The sequence below is a fragment of the Musca autumnalis genome, unplaced genomic scaffold, assembly GCF_047663935.1.
Source record: "Musca autumnalis isolate F117 unplaced genomic scaffold, ASM4766393v1 scaffold_4, whole genome shotgun sequence".
Lineage (NCBI taxonomy): Eukaryota > Metazoa > Arthropoda > Insecta > Diptera > Muscidae > Musca > Musca autumnalis.
In genome coordinates this window covers 148,013,285-148,031,519 of record NW_027411977.1, presented here as the reverse complement: position 1 = coordinate 148,031,519, position 18,235 = coordinate 148,013,285, and the positions used below count along the sequence as shown (strand labels likewise).

The following is an 18,235-nucleotide window of genomic DNA, read 5'->3' as shown; positions in this document are numbered from 1 at the left end:
TTCTTTAAGAAAACAAAAAACACTGATTTATTCACTCACTTTACCGTCTTGACTCTACAAAGACACCTAAAACACTGAAGAAAGAAAAAACAAAATAATTCATACCATTTCTTCTTATCCTCTTCGCCTGCTCTTAACAACAACAAAACAAGAAACACACGAGTTTGACGCATACACGCCATCAAAGCACCAAAGCCCCCTTCTTCGCTTCTACGTCTTCTATTATACAATACACACAACTCTTTATTATAAAACAGCATTCCGAAGACGCGAGAGCACTGTTATTACTCTCATTGACAAACATCCTCTCTCCACTCATGAAAAAAATGTTCTAACATAAAAAATATGTTTTACCCAAACATATCAAATTGAAATATGTTACAAAATGTTGCAAACATATATTTGTTTGGACCCAAACATATTATGTTTGGATCCAAACATATATTTGTTTGCAACCGGTCCCAAACATAAATTTGTTTGGATCCAAACATATTTCTAACATAAATTTTTCTGCGTGTAATCTTAAAATTCTCTGCATTTCCGGCTATGGTTAAGTTTAGTCCTTAGTTTGGTATACTTTGAAATTCTACATTATACTCTGAAATTTTCTTCTTTTCAGTTGAAAATTTAAATAATTTTAAAGTATAACATTCTCCCAGGCCTCTCAAATGCTTCAACCATGCACTGTGTGATAAATTCACACCGTAGCTTTTATGCAATTTAACACATAGTTATGAAAATGTATGAACATCATTTTCCGTTAAATGCATCCAAATATGTAGCTATAAACACTTTGATTTCTGTATGCTTATCGTTATTGCTTCATCTTTACCTGTGAATACATCATCTTTTAGTTATTTGCACTGGTATTTGCAATACCATTCATTAATCATCAACATGAAATCACAGAAAAAATATCTTCACGACTAAATCTTATAAATTTTCTAATATGCAGATTTGTGCAGCATCAGTATACTTTAAACTTGTTTGATTCCATTGAATAAAACGACAAAGTGTCGTTGACAATACGAACACTGATTGACTGAACATACCAGACAGTCTGATTGAATGACTGAGTGTCTGGATGCAAGCAACCAAGCTGGGTTCCTACTAACTTAAATCGCTGATAATCTACTAAGAAGCGTGCTGGGTGCTATGACAGCAATAATTCACATTCAATAATCTCGTTGTGGAAACAATTGTGACTGTGTTGAAAACCTGCAATTAAAGTGAATGATAGTTGTCGTTTGATAAATATTTATTATCACCTGTTTACAATTATCAGATTTATGAAAGTAGTAATTTAATCTGCATTAAATCTGATTTATTAATTGATGTTATTAGCAGAAACCATTTAAGGCAGTTATGTCTTATTTAAAAAAAAAATGATTATGTCGTATGTCAATTCGTATTTATAAGTGTATTGAAAAAATGTAGAATTTTGATTTTGTTTTATTTTCTTGGTATATTTTAGAATAAAAACAATAGAAAAATTCAATTTTACCTGCTTTAAGGTCTATTTAGTGTCAATCGCTAAGAAGAACGGGTGTGTCTCATTTTTGTGGTCGGTACAAGTGATAAACACATAGTACGGTAAAGGTTTAAATTAAACAAAAAACAAGTAAAAAAGTATCAGTCAGCTTTGCCGACAGAGATATACCCTCAGCCTATGTGAATTTATACTTACATCTGTGGGCAGATCAACTACCGGTTACACAATCAAAATCATTTTTCCCAATAATTATGTATTTAGGAGGTTTTCAGATTTTGTTGCCCGTTTTGAACGTACCAACTTGCCGAAGAAAGTATATATTTGCATTATAGCTCAAAAGTTTTTCGGATGAGGTACCTGAACGTGGAGTGGATCTTATTTGGGGAGTAATTTCTTTTCGATAGATAGCGCGCCCTCTAGTCATTTCAGTTAGTCACCGGACCACTACGTCAGGAAGCATGGACTTGCCCATGAAAAACATAATGTCGCTGTAAACTGGACCACAAAGAGTACCATCAGAATACATTGCCAAAGGATATTCGAACAGACCGTAAACTGCACTTAAACGTAAATGTTGAACTTTTGTGGGGAAGATGCCCTAAGGATAAGACCGATATGGACCATATTCGAAACCAAATAATATTTGGACAAAATATTACGAAATTTAATATTTGGACCAAATTGGGTGCTTCGAGAACTGATATAGCGCGTACCATCTTATCGAAAAGTTTAAAATTTTGTGGGAGAGTACCCGAAGGAGTGGGGCTGACCTTCAAACTTATACTAAATTTGGTCAAAAGTTTACGAAGGACAAATTTCGGACCGACCCACACTGGTCGAAACCACTGATCTAGCGGCGCAAAAGTCAAAAAATCGAACTATAAAATTGCGAATTATTTTCCATTGTATCGATTACAGACACTTCGCAGACAAAGATTTTGTTTATTAATTTTTGTTGTTGTAAACACTCACTCAGTTATTCACTATCAAATGCAAGAGTTTTTGTTGCATCAGATTTTAAAAAATTGTTGCAAAAATATTAACTTCATATTTGTTTAAATGTTAAATGCATTCGTAATGAAACTGGACAAGATTTATATTCAATTAATAGCAGAGGGTGAGATTTAAATTATAAAAATTAGTTTGGTGTCTGGAGGTACTTAGTTATATAGCAATAAATTTTCAAAAAATTCATTTTTTTGTGTTTTTATGGGTTGTACGCGCTTGTTCCATAGAGTGGATCTTGTAAACTTAGCCGAACTTATGTTCGATTATTTTTTGGGGAAAGAAATTGGACTCTCTGGATACGGAATAACCACATTTGGGCTGCAAATATTTGCAAATCTTTTGATGACTGCACTTTTAAAAAAAGAGATTTTGCATGAAATTCATACAAATTTAACTGTGCATTTGTATGGGAGCTAAATCAAAATATGGACCTATCTTGAGAAATGTTTGCAAGGAGGATTTCTACCCCCGGAGACACTATAATACCATATTATAGCTAAATATGTTATTAAATATGGGATAACAAGTACAAATTTAACGAATCGGGGGTACCATAAAAGGGGCTACATCGAAACATAAATCTGTGTTGAAAATGTTTTGTAAGAAGATTTTATACGCAGTGAGAACACGGAATGCAAAATTACAGCCAAGTTTGTTTAAAAATGTGGTCATGATATTCAAAATATATCAAAACGTGCACCTATGTCCATAATTTTTGGTGAAATTATTTTTTGACCACTAGGAACCCTAAGTACCAAATTACAGGTAATTTGCTACGAAATTGTGGCTTAAATGCTCAAAATACCGAAAATCTTAAGGTACCGTTATATGGGGGCTATACCAAAACATCAGCCGATATTGTTCATATTTGGCCCATTATTACCCACAGGTACAAACTGAGTTTGTGCCAAATTTCAGTGACGTATCTCAATACGTTTGCAAGTTATTAATTTCGCGCCGCTAGATCAGTGCTTTCGACCACCGTGCGACCGGCTGATTCGTTCGAGAGTAATCTTGCGCCCCATAATACCGTAGGGGTTGTTTACAGCTTTCGGGCTATTTTTTCAGGAAGTATGGACATGTCCTTTAAAAACTTTTACTGTCGTAATGGGGGCAGCGAATACAAGTGGCTGCAACAAAAATCGAAGCGATTCGAGAGGTTTAAAAGTGAACTTTTCCGAAATTTTGTGTGGGAGGTACCCAAAAGAATTTCATTATGTGCAAAGTACGGACAAACTCGGTTACTTATTTCAAGAGTTATCGCGCGCACAAATTTTCCGAACATTTATTCACGTTTGTGGGGGATGTATCTGAAGGAGTGGACCAATCTGGCTCAAATATTGGACCAAACCCGTTCATCAATTCTTGAGTTATTTTGCCTCGTTAGCATAAATGCTGAGTGTATAGAAACACGGGCTGTTCATATGGAACTCAGTTCCACATTAAAAATAAAAAAATAAATGTTTTAAATTGGACAAAAGACAAACAAAATTGGAAGCCAATCATTCATTAGTTTTCACGAGCACTAAACTCGAAAATAAACGCCAACTTTGCTTCATTTTATTTTGTTATGTTCCAACGTTCATTTGGTTCCCTTGTGTGACACATTAACGCACTTTGTGGCTTTTATTGCCTCGAACAAATTAACACCTTATTTTGCCAATGTTTTCTTTCTTTCAATGGGGGCGATTGATTGATTGATTGATTTTTTACAGATCGCCACAATTGATCACCCATTGCTATTGTGAAGGCACATTTACACATACACATATACATATATATGTATGTATATATGAATACATATACATATGTGTGAATGTATGGGAAGCTAATATTGTGCCCTATCCATTTGCATAAAAATAAAAGGTCTTTTTGTATCGCCAACTTAATTATTGTCATTTAGTTAATTGTTTTACCTATTGTTTTCTTGAAATTTTTATGTCTCGTTTTTCTTTTATTTTGCAGGTGATTAGGCGCGAAACAAATACCAATGCAGATATACAGACAGACACATGTATGAACAATGAAGAGTATTATTTGTCATCTTTTTAGTTATAATGGATTAACATTAATTTATGTGGTAAGTACTTCCTCAATGGTCTAAGAAAACAACAACAATGTATTTACGAACTAGGAATATATTTTCAAACGCGTCGATCTTCTACTTTACTTCACCAATTTCGAATACCACGTTTTGTGATATCATCTTCAACTTGGTATTTTCATCTCTTGCGGCATATACGCCAAATAGTTGAAGATTGAGATTCTCCTTACCTTTTAGGAAAAAATCCACTTTTCTAAACATTCCAGGTTATGCTGGCCAGCAATTTAGCTACAATACTAGCCAATGTTAAATGAAACACGCCTCTATACCCCAATTGCTTATAATAGTTAGGTTAATTCTAATTCAACTGATTTCATGTTTTACGCCCACCGTAAATAAGTCTCTAAAAGCTCAAAATATTACTATAATAGCTACTTACGCACATAAGTGAATTTACTTTATTATTTTCTATATACACTCTGTTTCATGTCAATAGAACATTTCAAATTGCTTTTTGTTACTTCAGTTTAGTCGATATCCGCGGACTAACCTCGGGAAAGTTTATATATCTTGGTTTGTAATTTTATGAAGTATCTTTCAACAGAAGGTTTGGCTTCGATAACGTACCGTTATAATTTTTTTTAATTTTCTTTCAAACAGCCCAAAAGTTGTACAGTTTAAATTGTTTCATCGGAATAGCACATTTTTTAATAACTTGAGTAAAAATGTAAATTTTGAATGCTAATGTCACAATTCTTTAAAATTGGAATAAATAAAAGCTATTTCAAGTTTAAAACGCTAAAATTGGTCGAACTATGACTTTAATACCGGGGAAATAAGACCTTATAAAAGCTTGTCTATAATACGTTAACAATTTGGCATAAACTGACAATTTCTTTTTAATTTTATAAAAAAAAAAAAAACTAAAAAAAAAAGAAGGAATGAAGAGAGATGGTGCACAATAAACTTGAAATTTTACTGAAAATGGGGTATTTTTGATCGAGAAACTTCAAATTCCTACGACTTCTATTCCATAATACGGTTCAATGATGGCATTTAGATAAGTTAATCATTAAAATATCAGGTGATTGTTATTGCTCTGGGTCTGAGCCAACATACTATGAAGAAAAAACGAGGTCCTTCCTATATTCCTAAAATTTTCAGAAAATATACATAAATCTTATGCCTATTTTTCAGAAACGCATTATTTGCAAAAAAACACGACTGTATCGTTTGAATACGTATTTTTTCATTCACATAGGGCTCGATTGTACAGAGCACAAAAGGTCGATCTAACATACATATGTCCCAAACATATTTTGAAACAAACATATATATGTTTGCAACAGTCCCTACCATATCATATGCTTGGTCCTACAAACTAGTATACAAAAAATATATGTTTAAGGCCAAACAAATAAATATATGTTTGGATGCAAAAAAATATATATCCATTGGGGTAGTATTCCAGACTTAAACAATCATGTTTGGATTTAAAATAAACACAAACCCCAATGCTACAAAAAACAGAAGCAAACACACTCGTTCACAAATGATGGTGGTTATTTCTTTTATTGAAATGCATAGAAATGCAACAACAGATGCATACGTACATACACATTTCTAAATCGTACAAGAAATTCATAACACACTTATTGAAATAATAATGTAGTGTAACACCTTTAGAAAGAAGAAAACAAAAAACTTATAATTGTAAAATACAGAAACATCGTTGAACGCCTTTCGTTAATTGTGAAATGAAACACATTCCCCTGTCAACGATAAACTCATTAGCGGGAAATAGGTATCTGGAATCAAATGATTATATAATGTAATAAATAGGTACGATAAATGCATTTCTGTTATTAAAACTTTTAAATGCGATTTCTTCTTTGTCCAATAAAATATTTCCATTCACCATTTTCGATTCAATTTTAAAAATTCAAATTATAAAATGTGTTGGACATTTTATTTACTAAAAAGCACCATTGCTTTAAGAAACATATAAAACATTGATTTATTTATTCAACAAGCCAGTGGTTAAAAAAATGCTCGTAGCCTTTCTCGCATTAACGTCCAAACAGAACAAAAATAATAACCCATTCCATTTTCTCTTTTGCTCTTCGCTTGCTGTTGGCTTTTGTTGAAACAAAAATGTCTATTTTTGTTCCAACGATTTATTTGGTTTGTCCAAGCATTGTAATTATAAATAGAAAAATACCGTCTTTCGCTCCAAACACACGAAACAAAAAGAAGTTGCGAAATTCCGCAATATTTTAAAAATCATTAACAATACCGATGTTAGGAACTATCATAATCTAGAATTTTTACCAACGCACAGTGTCCGATTTTCCAAAAAAACCTGGCCAAAAATCGAAAAAAACAAGTGAGCCAAGGCTATAGTGGGGCGGGGCCGACTATGTGCTACCCTACACCACTACCCCTGTGCATAAGCTTTTGAACGATAAAATTCATTCAAAATATTAAAATTAGAAAAGCTTAGCGCCTTTGCTCTGAATGTCTTCAATAATACAGGTCAATTTTATTGAAACGCATTTAAGTGCATCGTCAGAATAACTCAAATAAAAAATGCAAAAGTGGGAAGTTCGCCAACCATCAACCATCACATTCCGACCCCTGAATGATATCCGACCATTACCAAAAACAATAGGTTTTTTCCTCTGTGGGACCCCCCATTAACACCCAAGATTTCGTGATGATCCAATCAAAATTACGACGTGTAGCGTGATTACAAACAATTAATAAATGGGATGTATTACCGACTATTGCGATATATCCGTTATTTGGACATATACGCCAACATGCTTTACGTCATTGTAAAGATAGGATTTTCTACCTTCATAGTCGGACTTTGCTTTTCCCCAACCAATGCTGTGATATTCGTTATTATTATTAAAATCGCAAAAATGAAAAGTTGTGTTTTATTAGCGGCTATTGCGATATGTTCGTTGTTTGTCCACCTACGAAAACCCACTTTACATCGCTAAAAAGGTGATATTTTCTACTTTCATTGTCAGGTTTTGCTTTTGGTATACCCCCTATAGAAGCTGAGATATTCGGTTTGAAAAAAAAACAATGTCTTTTTATCCAAATAAGTTTTTTGCCCATTCCGACCCCTAAATATTTTCCAACCATCGCCAAAATCAACGGGCTTCTTCCCCTCCGGGACCACCATCAACACCCAAAATTTGGTGACGATCCGATCAAAATTACGACCTGTAGCGTGATTTCCTTAAAAGTGGAAAATGGGATGTATTACCGACTATTGTGATATCTCTGTTATTTGGCCACCTACGCTAACCTACTTTGCATCATTGTAAAGACAGAATTTTCTACTTTCATAGCCAGGCTTTGTTTTTGGAAAGTCCCCAACAAAAGCTGTGTTATTTGTCATTATAATTAAAATCGTTAAAATGAAAAGTTGTGTTTTATTAGCGGCTATTGCGATATGTTCGTTGTTTGTCCACCTACGAAAACCTACTTTACATCTCTAAAGAGGTGATATTTTCTACTTTCATTGTCAGGTTTTGCTTTTGGTATACCCCCTATAGAAGCTGAGATATTCGGTTTGGAAACAAACAATGTCTTTTCATTTTTTGCCCATTCCGACCCCTAAATATTATCCGACCATCACCAAAATCAATAGGCTTCTTCCACTCCGGGACCCCCATCAACATGCAAAATTTCATGACGATCCGATCAAAATTGCGACCTGTAGCGTGATTTCCAAAAAAATGGATAAATGGGATGTATTACCGATTATTGCGATATCTCCGTTATTTGGTCACCTATGCCGACCTAGTTTGCATCATTGTAAAGATGGAATTTTATACTTTCATAGTCAGGATTTGCTTTTGGAAAGTCCCCAACCAAAGCTGTGATATTCATCATTATAATTAAAATCGCAAACATGAAAATTTGGATTTTCTTTGCGACTATTGTGATATCTTCGTTGTTCGATCACCCACGAGAACCTACTTTACATCATTAGAAAGGCGATATTTTCTGCTTTCATAGTCAGGTTTTGCTTTTGGTATACCCCATACAGAAGCTGAGATATTCGCTTTGGAAATAAACGTTGTCATTTTATCCACATAAGTTTTTTGCCCATTCCGACCTCTAAATATTACCCGACCATCACCAAAATCAATAGGCTTCTTCCACTCCGGGACCCCCATCAACATGCAAAATTTCGTGACGATCCGATCAAAATTGCGACCTGTAGCGTGATTACAAGGTTTAGATGGACAGACGGACAGACAGACGGACGGACGGACGGACACACATAGCCAAAAGCAACTTATAATACCCTCCCCACATAGTGGTGTAGGGTATAATTATCACTTTACACTAAAAAGGGTCAGATATTGTTTATAGGATCCCAGTACGTGTAGTTATGAAAAAATATATACATTTCTTGTTTAATAAGTGGGTATAAAAGCAGGTCGAAGTGACCCTATTTGGAATTTTATTTCTTTTAATATTTAAGTTGTTTATAAATCTATGATAATTTGCAAAATAAACAACGGTTATTAAATATTTTCTTTTTGTAATTATAATAAAAGGTATGTGAAACGTATTTAAGATGTTCAGTGTCGCCAATGAATTGTGCTTTCTTTAATAATTGATGTCCGTACTTGTTAATTTTTTTCAAGATCAATTTTCACAATAAATTATGAAAATAGTTGTGAGTAAGATCGAGTTGGGCCGTGAAATTTATCATTTCATAAAAATGGAAGGGTTTTTTACCAATTTCCATCGAAACATCCTGCACATATTTGCACTTTTCGTTTTTATGTGATATTTTGTCTTGCAGGTATATCACGAATATTGTAAATTATTTCATATTCCATTTCAGAAAAAAGGATACATTTTTTTCGCGTTACATCAATGATTTTTGATATGTAGGTTAAGAAAAAAATTCCCATTACGAATCTGGTCGCGAGCCAATTTTTGGTTGTTGCGGACAAAAGTTATGCCGCTTTTATTTCGCTTTCTAAGAAAGAAAATATTATAAAAACGCTTATTATTTTAATGATCACAATTGTTACAAAAAAGTTCTCTCGAAGTGACTTCAGCGAGTAGATTGCATAATACCTGCAAAATGTTACACAGAATTCGCGGAATGTGCATAAAATTGATAAATTATTGAATATAAGTCAACTTTTTTCAAAATTAAGGCCCATTTAGTGGTCATAAAATTTCATGAAAATGTTTTGTGGATCAAAACTTCACGGCGAATCAAATGAGACTACAATCATACAGATTGGTGTTCCAGTTTCGATGCTACAGCCAAAATAAGCAAATAATTTGGTCAAAAAAATAAGTTTTTGTTTGAAAAAATATTTTTTCACATGCATTATGTAGTAGAATATATTGTAAAAATCTATAGGAATACTTCTCTCATATTGCTTAAATCCCAAAATAAAATAGACGGATTTTGCTTTATTGACATTCGTATTAAAGCTTTCCCATCAGGGAAGGTAATTGGGTTGATGAGGATATATCACGAAGCTTCTGAAATGAAAATAGAGGTCAAATAACCCATTTTAATTTATATGCATTTTAAAATACGTGTAAATCGCGTAATTATCAAAATCATTTTGTCCGCATGCGATTTTCATGTACAGCAAGACCATATCTATTAAGTTGTATATATTTTTCGAAATATAATTTGAACTCTAAGATGTAGCATCGGCTGCATCTTAGCATTAAAAAACCTATAAAATATCGCTAATTTGCGCAAAGTGCATAAAATTTTTGTCCGCATCCGATTTCAGTGTCCAACATGAAAATCTACATCGATATATATCTATTTGTAGGCGATCAATCAAGGACCGTGGGTGTACCATCAAACACCATTTTTTGGGATAAAATGAATGTAGCTTCCTTATCAGTGAAGCTTTCAAATCTCTGTTTTCGCTAAAACGAAAATGCTGCACTAGTGTTTTCATTGCAGTGGAAACGATCCGCAGAAAACGCGATAAAATACGCGATATTTTCAAAACCAATTTTAGGTGATTTTTCTACTTTGGAATTTCTCGTAACTCGCGTTTTAGTAGATGGATTTTCACGGGGAAAGATTTATTAGATCCGGAACGTGAAAAACTAAAATGTTACAAATATGAGACCCGAAAATTATGATTTTTAGAAAAATGTTCGCACAAAATTTCCGCATTTGGATGCAGATTTCTATGAAGCTGTGCAGACTACATTCACAATATACGTATCAAATACCTCAGAATCGCAAGTACTACAATCCTATATACGATTTTTTGAAAAACCTGTTTGCGGAATGAGTTTAGAAGAAAATTTCAAAAAACACTGTAAATCTGGCTTCAAAAAGTCAGCATCATTTAGCATCATTTAGAAGCAGTTCAAATTTTGAAAAGTAATACATTAGTGAGATGATCCTTATTTAGTTTGCTTCTACTTTTTCTTTGACAGGAAAATCGAGAGAAGTGTGGTTTACTCACAAATCGAGAGAAAACAAAAAAAGACATGTTGGCTTCAACCCATTTTTTAACATAAATATAGCCACAGCTTCCCCGCAAATTATCTTTTAAGGCCAATATTTTTTGCCACGTCCAAAAACATTTCATTTTATCCAAAAATACTTAATTTGTATAATATACAATCACAAGTCGCGTGTTCTGAAAGGGTAAACCTTGGCTTCAGCTATGTTAAATTTTCAAAAATATAGGTGATATACAGATTTTCTTTCATTCAGAATGTCAGAATATAGTATAGGGTCACTTTCTGGCGTTTGGGCATAATTTATAGTTTGATATATTTTAAGACCTATAGTAAAATTTTATGACGAACAAATTTCTAGAATATTTTGGTCTGATCCGACCACATTTTATAGGAGATTTTAAAGATTTGTGGAAAAAGGGACCAAGAGGACCCCTTTTTTTAAACAAATATTCCTTGCATTCTTGTCAGTAAAGTTCCCAAAGACATTATACATCTAAAGTGCAAGGATTCCAAGTGATCTTAACTCAAATATTTCCAAAACTGTAGAAATTGTGGAAGCTTGCACCCCTATTTTAGTTTCTTGGTTTTTTGGTAAAATTAATACCGATATTTCCTTGGTATGTAATGCAAATAGAGATTCCATTTCTTTGGTACTTATAGTGCAATTTAGCTGAGAACATTTTTGTCTTTGACGCCATTCTTCTAAAATGATGATTTGTATGACAATTTTGCCAAAACTTTGATGAAGTACGACATTAACCCTAAAATGTTTTTCTAATTTGCATATTTCTCGAGTTAAGGTAAGATATAGAGTTTTGGTGTATTCCAGGACCTATAGTAAAAATTGATAAGAACCAAAGGTTAGGTCAAAATCCATTCATTTTTAGAGTTTTGGCCAGGTTTTTCGGAAAATCGGACACTGTGCAACGCTATTGTCAGCCCAGAAAATCTGTTACTGAAAATTTTGATTTGGTTATATAATTCTCATCCCTGTATCTTAGCGTGATGAGTTTTGCCATAAGATTACATAAAATCTTAATTATAAGGTGGTTCGGTGAAAAACCTCACGCACAAAGTGATTTTAAAATTTGAATTTATCAAAATTATGGACAAATTTTTGAAGTCACTGAAAACAGATATATAATTAAAATTTAGAGCCACATGAGATAATTAAAATGACATAAAATTTATTTCTCACTATTTTTCTTCAATTCTAAGAATCGTAAAAATGTCGTAAACGCTTTTATTCAAAAATATAATTTTTTAACAAAAAACAAAAAATTTAAAATTTTTTCAAAGTGACTTTTTTCGCGACTTTTTTAATATTTGAATGAAATAAACGTTATTATAGTTATTAGTAGGCTTATTTTTATTCATTCGTGCAACAAAAAATAATTTTTTGATTTTTTTTTTAATTTCATGTTTTTTCAAAAAATTATTTTTTTAAAATCGATTTGTGCGTGAACTTTTTTATATTTCAATGCGTTTATTCCATTAGCATAGCATAGTGATTAATAGGCAAAAGTTCATTCATCCCTGCTACAGGAAATCATTTTTGAGGAGAAATGTCAAAAAGTCATAACCCTATTGGTCACATAGGATTATTGATGAGCTTTAACTGACAACAAAAACAAACAGAACCATTCCATTGCGCTTATCAATGCATCCACAACCACAAATTAGTTTCCTCTCAAAAACACTTCTCAAGTACGAAGCTTTTCTCTCAAAAACACTTCTCAGGTACGAAGCTTTTCCTCTACGTTAAACGTAATTCCTTGGAGGAGAATAATATCTTAACTGATGATAATACTTTATACTGGAAGTTTTCTGTGTGGATTCCAAAATACTATTGTGATTCCAAAATACAAAGTTACATCACTTCAGAAGGAAAATATAGCAACACTCTTTAAAAGAGGCCACACGGCGTCATCATTTTTCTTTCTATCCTCTGACTACATACAATACCAAATTGCAGCAATCTTGGTTCGAAAATTTGACAAAAACACTCGAAATATATAAAATTGGTCCATGGGGGTTAGTCTATATCACACATACATATATATGGATACTTTTTTGCGAGTAAGTTTTCTATCTGCGCCGAATACAAAATTCCAATTAACAACCAATTCTTCAAATAATCTTAAATCGGGTAGTACCCCTACATGGAGTCATAGCAAAACTTTATACTGTTTTGTAACCGTGGCTATACTGGTGGAAAGATGTATACCCCCAACGAAGAAGAAACACATTTCGGTGGGATATTGAGGCAAAAACCTTCAAAATACCAAAAAATCGGGAGGGGCCGTTCTATGGGGTTATATGAAGACGTGCACCGATACTGACAAAATTCAAGTAGAAAGTTATATAACTGGAACGAAGAGCAAATACAAAATTTCAGCCATTACCGTGGGATATTGAGGAAAAATTTTGAAAATAGCAAAATTCGGGAGGGACCATTCTATTGAGGTTATATGAAGGCGTGGCACAGTGGAAAAAAGTACCGATTTAGCGCGCCAAAACTAAACATAAATATTTTATCGTATGTTTATCCATGACATGGATAATTTTAGTTCAAACAGGATCATTTTAATTAATTTATTAATATATATGACAGTTTTTATTATATAATAGATAAAATATACGAAAGTTTATCTTATTTCTGAAATTATGGTCAGTAGCAGCTAAACTATTGGGACTTCAAACAAGTAACCTTTAGCAAAAAATTTTAAAATAATGTGCTCAGTAGTTCTTTAGAACATTCTGAAACTCTGAAATATTTATTTCATGTTGTTTAGGCGGTATTTCGTATCATAGTTTATGCAAAACATATTTCAAGCAATGTTCACAAGCTGTTTATTTTCATATTTGGGATATCAATGCATTGTTGATATATTTATCAAATTGTCTTTGAAAAATGTGCCAAAAACAGCGTGATATAGGCATTTTACAAGAATGGAATGTTCTGAAGAGTTACGAATTACAGTAAAGCGGATATTTTTTATAAAGGAAAGTCAACGAAAAATGTAACAGTTTTGGAGATATGGTGCGAAATATACAAAATAATAGCATAATTGACATTTTTCTAAAACTGATTATAAAAGAATTTGTTGCAGTTTGTTGCAGCTAAAATTTTGCAAATTTGTTAATAACTATGTGTACTAAAAATGAAATAAAAAATCTAGGCGCCATCCTGCGACACTCCCTAGTTATAGCTTTAACAAAGTACTCAAGTAGAAAAAAAATCGGATGTCACATGTTTTAAGTGTAAAATCCAACTTAAAATAAATAACATCATATATTCAATATATTTTAATTCACCTGTCTTCAAGAAATATTTATTACAATAAAGCTTTAAAATTACTTTGTAGGAAGACTGCAAGAGACGATCGCCAATTTACTACTAAAATATATTATGAAAACCAGTTCATAAATTTTCAACAAAAAATTAACCGTTATTCCGCTCTGACTGATGGAAAACAAATTATTTTAACTTCCGTTAGATTCAATGGACACCTTAGATCAATACTGCACTAATAAGTTTTAAATTGGCGTATGTGATTTTTTTCACTTTTGGCGCCCTAGATCGGTATTTTTATTATATTACTGAATTTGAACACACGAACTTCTGCTTTGTAGCCGAACACACTACCTACTAGACCATAACATGAAGGGTATAATTAAATTTGTTATTCCGTTTGCAACACATAGAAATATTGGTCACAGACCCTATAATGTATATATATTCTTGATCAGCATAAAATTCTAAGTCCGCTTGTTGAAATCAAGATCCAGACAGATCTTTGTAATTTGGTATAGATGTTACGATTACTCCTAGGATGTTTGCTTTTGAAAATGGGTTTTTCTGTCCACGCTTTGAACGTACATTTGTACAACTGTGTTCCATAAATGAGAACCAAAGAACTACAATGACGCCCCATATGAGTTCTTTTGAAGGGAGTATTATTAATTGGAATAAACTACTCCTGTAATAAGCGGAAGAGCGTAGTACTTTCATAAACGAAAGGAAACTAATTATTCTTATTCACTTCTATACAGTTCATTGTGGAGGGTATAAAAAGTTTGGCACGGCCGAACTTAACGCCGTTCTTACTTGTTCTTAATAGAGGAGATACCATGTCACCTCCGAAATTCATGCCTACGTGTACCACGGCACATTCCACAAATTTTCATGAAATCGGTTCGTTAATTTTCGAGATATACTTATATGGTCACTTAAGATTTTTACTTAAAAAGTGCCCATGCTGGGGACTTCGGGACCCAAAGTAAGAACATTTGATCGCAACCACCGTTGCCTCGAAAATTCGCTTGCAAGCCGATTCTTTCATAAATTTAGCAAATATAGCGACGAAATTTATCAACAAATATATAGCATTTTGCACCAAGGGTTATACCTGAACATTTTCTGAAATTTTCATGAAATTAGGTTCAGTAGTTTTGGAAAAATAATGTATTGAAAAGAGTGGACGTGGTCATCAATTTTTGTTAAATAACCTATTTGAGAAGTGGACGTGGTTCCCTTTTTTGACTCCAAATATGTACCTAGGGTCGGAAACACAATTCAATTGTGTTCCAAAATTAATGCTGAAACCGTTGTGGTCATAAATCTGGCATACAAAATTCATAAAATACCCATATATGGTAGCATGGGCCAGCTTCGGCACATATCGACACCGTTAAATCAAATATTATATTTGGTAAAAATATTACCATATCTTGACTATAACTTTTGATATATAAATAATTATAATTTTGTTTTTAAAATATTATTTTTGAGAATTTAAAAAATGTCTAAAATGTGGCGAAGCCACCCATGGTGTAGCTTCGCCATCGACATGCTGCATACACCAAAGGACTCTAAAACCGTCCTTTACCACACTTCTTCCTTAGATATCAGAATTATATAAAAAGGAACATGTTTTCTATTGCATAATCAAAAATGATTCTAAAATTTAAAAAATAACAGATTCTAGAAGTTTATTGAAGTAGTTAACTTTAATTTAGGTACAAAAATCATAATATTACTAAAATAAGATACGTTTAGCATAACATTCGATTTTAACTTCACATTATAGTGTGGTATATCTATGGCATAAACAACTTAAATTGAAAACGACAGAATTTTTCACATTAATACACCCACCTCAACATATTTCATAAAATGTTTGAGGAACAATTATTAATTATTATAATAATTTTGCCATTGTAATTATTTTTTCATACAAATTATTTGGATTTCTATTATTCGGTAGTTTTCTTTTAACGGTATAAAATGTGTTTGTGATATCTCAAAAGATAACCACGATACACAGAATAAACCTGTACGAGTATGAACAATTTACGCAGCGTAGTTCGATGCTTCGGTATAGCTCCCATATAACGATGCCTACCGATTTTCGTTATTTTGGAAATTTTAGATACAACTTTCAATTGAACTAGCCTAATTTGCCTTTTGATGTTACTTGCGGTCACAACATCTCTCCACTGGAATTACCGATACAGGTCCTTGTTTTGGTATAGGCCCCATATAACGGTACCTCCCGATTTCAAGTATTTTGAGAATTTTAGCTACTTTTTGTTCGAATAGCTTGTTATTTGATATTTGAGGTTCCTAGTGATTACAAAACTTCTTCACAAAAAAAAATTTCGCACACTTTGATGTAGCCCTCATATAAAAGAGCCAACCGATTGAAGACATTTCTTGATACATTTTCTGATGATAAAAATGTGGACAGGAAAGAAAACTAACTACTATTTTATGGCGGAGGGTATCAAACATAACGCTTTTTACTTGTTTTATTTGAATTATAACGACGAAAATCCCAGCTTTGGTTGGACGCATTTCAACAAAAGTTACCAATATTAAAGAAGACATTCTGAACTTTAATAATAATAATAATAATAATAATAATAATAATAATGATGATAATAAATTGTTCTACAAACATCCCAGAAGGGAGATGGGAAACTTCTCTCATATCAATGAGTGCACTCCGATTCATATTAGCTCAATGATATGAGACCTACTGTTTATAGCCACGACCTTCAGAGTGCACGACGGGAGTGCTTACCATCGATTATATCGATTTTTAATAGATTAGATTTCAAATGAAAGAATTCGAATTACAAATTGAATTCTCGAATTACAACTGCAATGTTTCGTATTACAAGTAAAATGTTTCGAATTACATTTGAGAAAGTTGTAATCCCTTCCATCACTTAGGCTAGATCATATATACACAAGCTTTCTACATCTGATGTTGCGTTTCACTGAAGTGTGTTTGTTTGAATACGAATATAAAAGACGGAACACACCCATATTGATCTAGATTTTTCAAACCCTTATTTCCGTCTCGACACGTACCAAAAGTATCAAGAACAAACATCTGGGGATATATCGTTCTGAATGCGAAGATATGTATACTGAGATAGCCGCCGATGAGAGTAGTTGTCGTAGAAGCCCCGCTGTAGAATTGGTGTTATTATTCTGCAAGCTATTCATTGATAACTTAATAGCATCGTCTGGGGAACCGTTATACCACACTCTCTTTCCCGTATATTACTAGCGAGTGCTTGCATTTCCCACATTAAAACGAGTTCAACCTGGAAAAACATATTGAACCTGTCGGACGTTTAAAACATTGTAAATTCTAATTGTCGATCATAACATGATCGATCTAGTTTCTGATTGCTTCAATATCGTTTATATCAACATACTTGTATGAAGTATCACTTACAACCATATTTTTGGTAGACTCAATGTACTATACGTATTGTATAATCTATTAACTAGTCTAGACTAGTATTTAGTCCGAACGGTGAAATAGGACCCCACCATCTAGGAATATGAAACTCTTCTCAGGGATCGAAAGTAATAATAAATACTATTTTTGCTCTTAGTAGAGGTTTACATTTCGGACTTCCGCAACTTATTTTGAAATCCGCAAATATGAATACGAGGAGAACTACAAAAGTTTCCGCCTTAAGCAGCACGCAGTGTTGCCATTTCCAAAGTTTGACAATTTTTAGCATAAACTTTCTCAGCTGTTTGACGTACGACCACGTGTTAAATTGTTTATAGTGACTTGAAGAAAAACAATTAGCCAAAAAATGGACGACGTGGATTATCATAGTATATCGATAAGGGCCATCCTTAACACTATGAAAAACTGGTT

At 32.9% G+C, this 18,235-nt stretch overlaps 1 protein-coding gene across 8 annotated transcripts in view; it reads left to right on the top strand.

The window, feature by feature from the left end:
- Nucleotides 1-18,235, top strand: part of spz5 (spatzle 5 Toll-1 receptor) — a 90,003-nt gene that overhangs the window by 36,776 nt on the left and 34,992 nt on the right. For all 8 annotated transcript variants that reach the window (XM_073980731.1, XM_073980734.1, XM_073980733.1 and 5 more), the window contains exon 3: nt 4,466-4,580. In XM_073980731.1, the coding sequence (XP_073836832.1) occupies nt 4,524-4,580 (57 nt within the window). In that variant the 5' untranslated portion in view covers nt 4,466-4,523. The remainder of the gene's footprint in view (nt 1-4,465; nt 4,581-18,235) is intronic.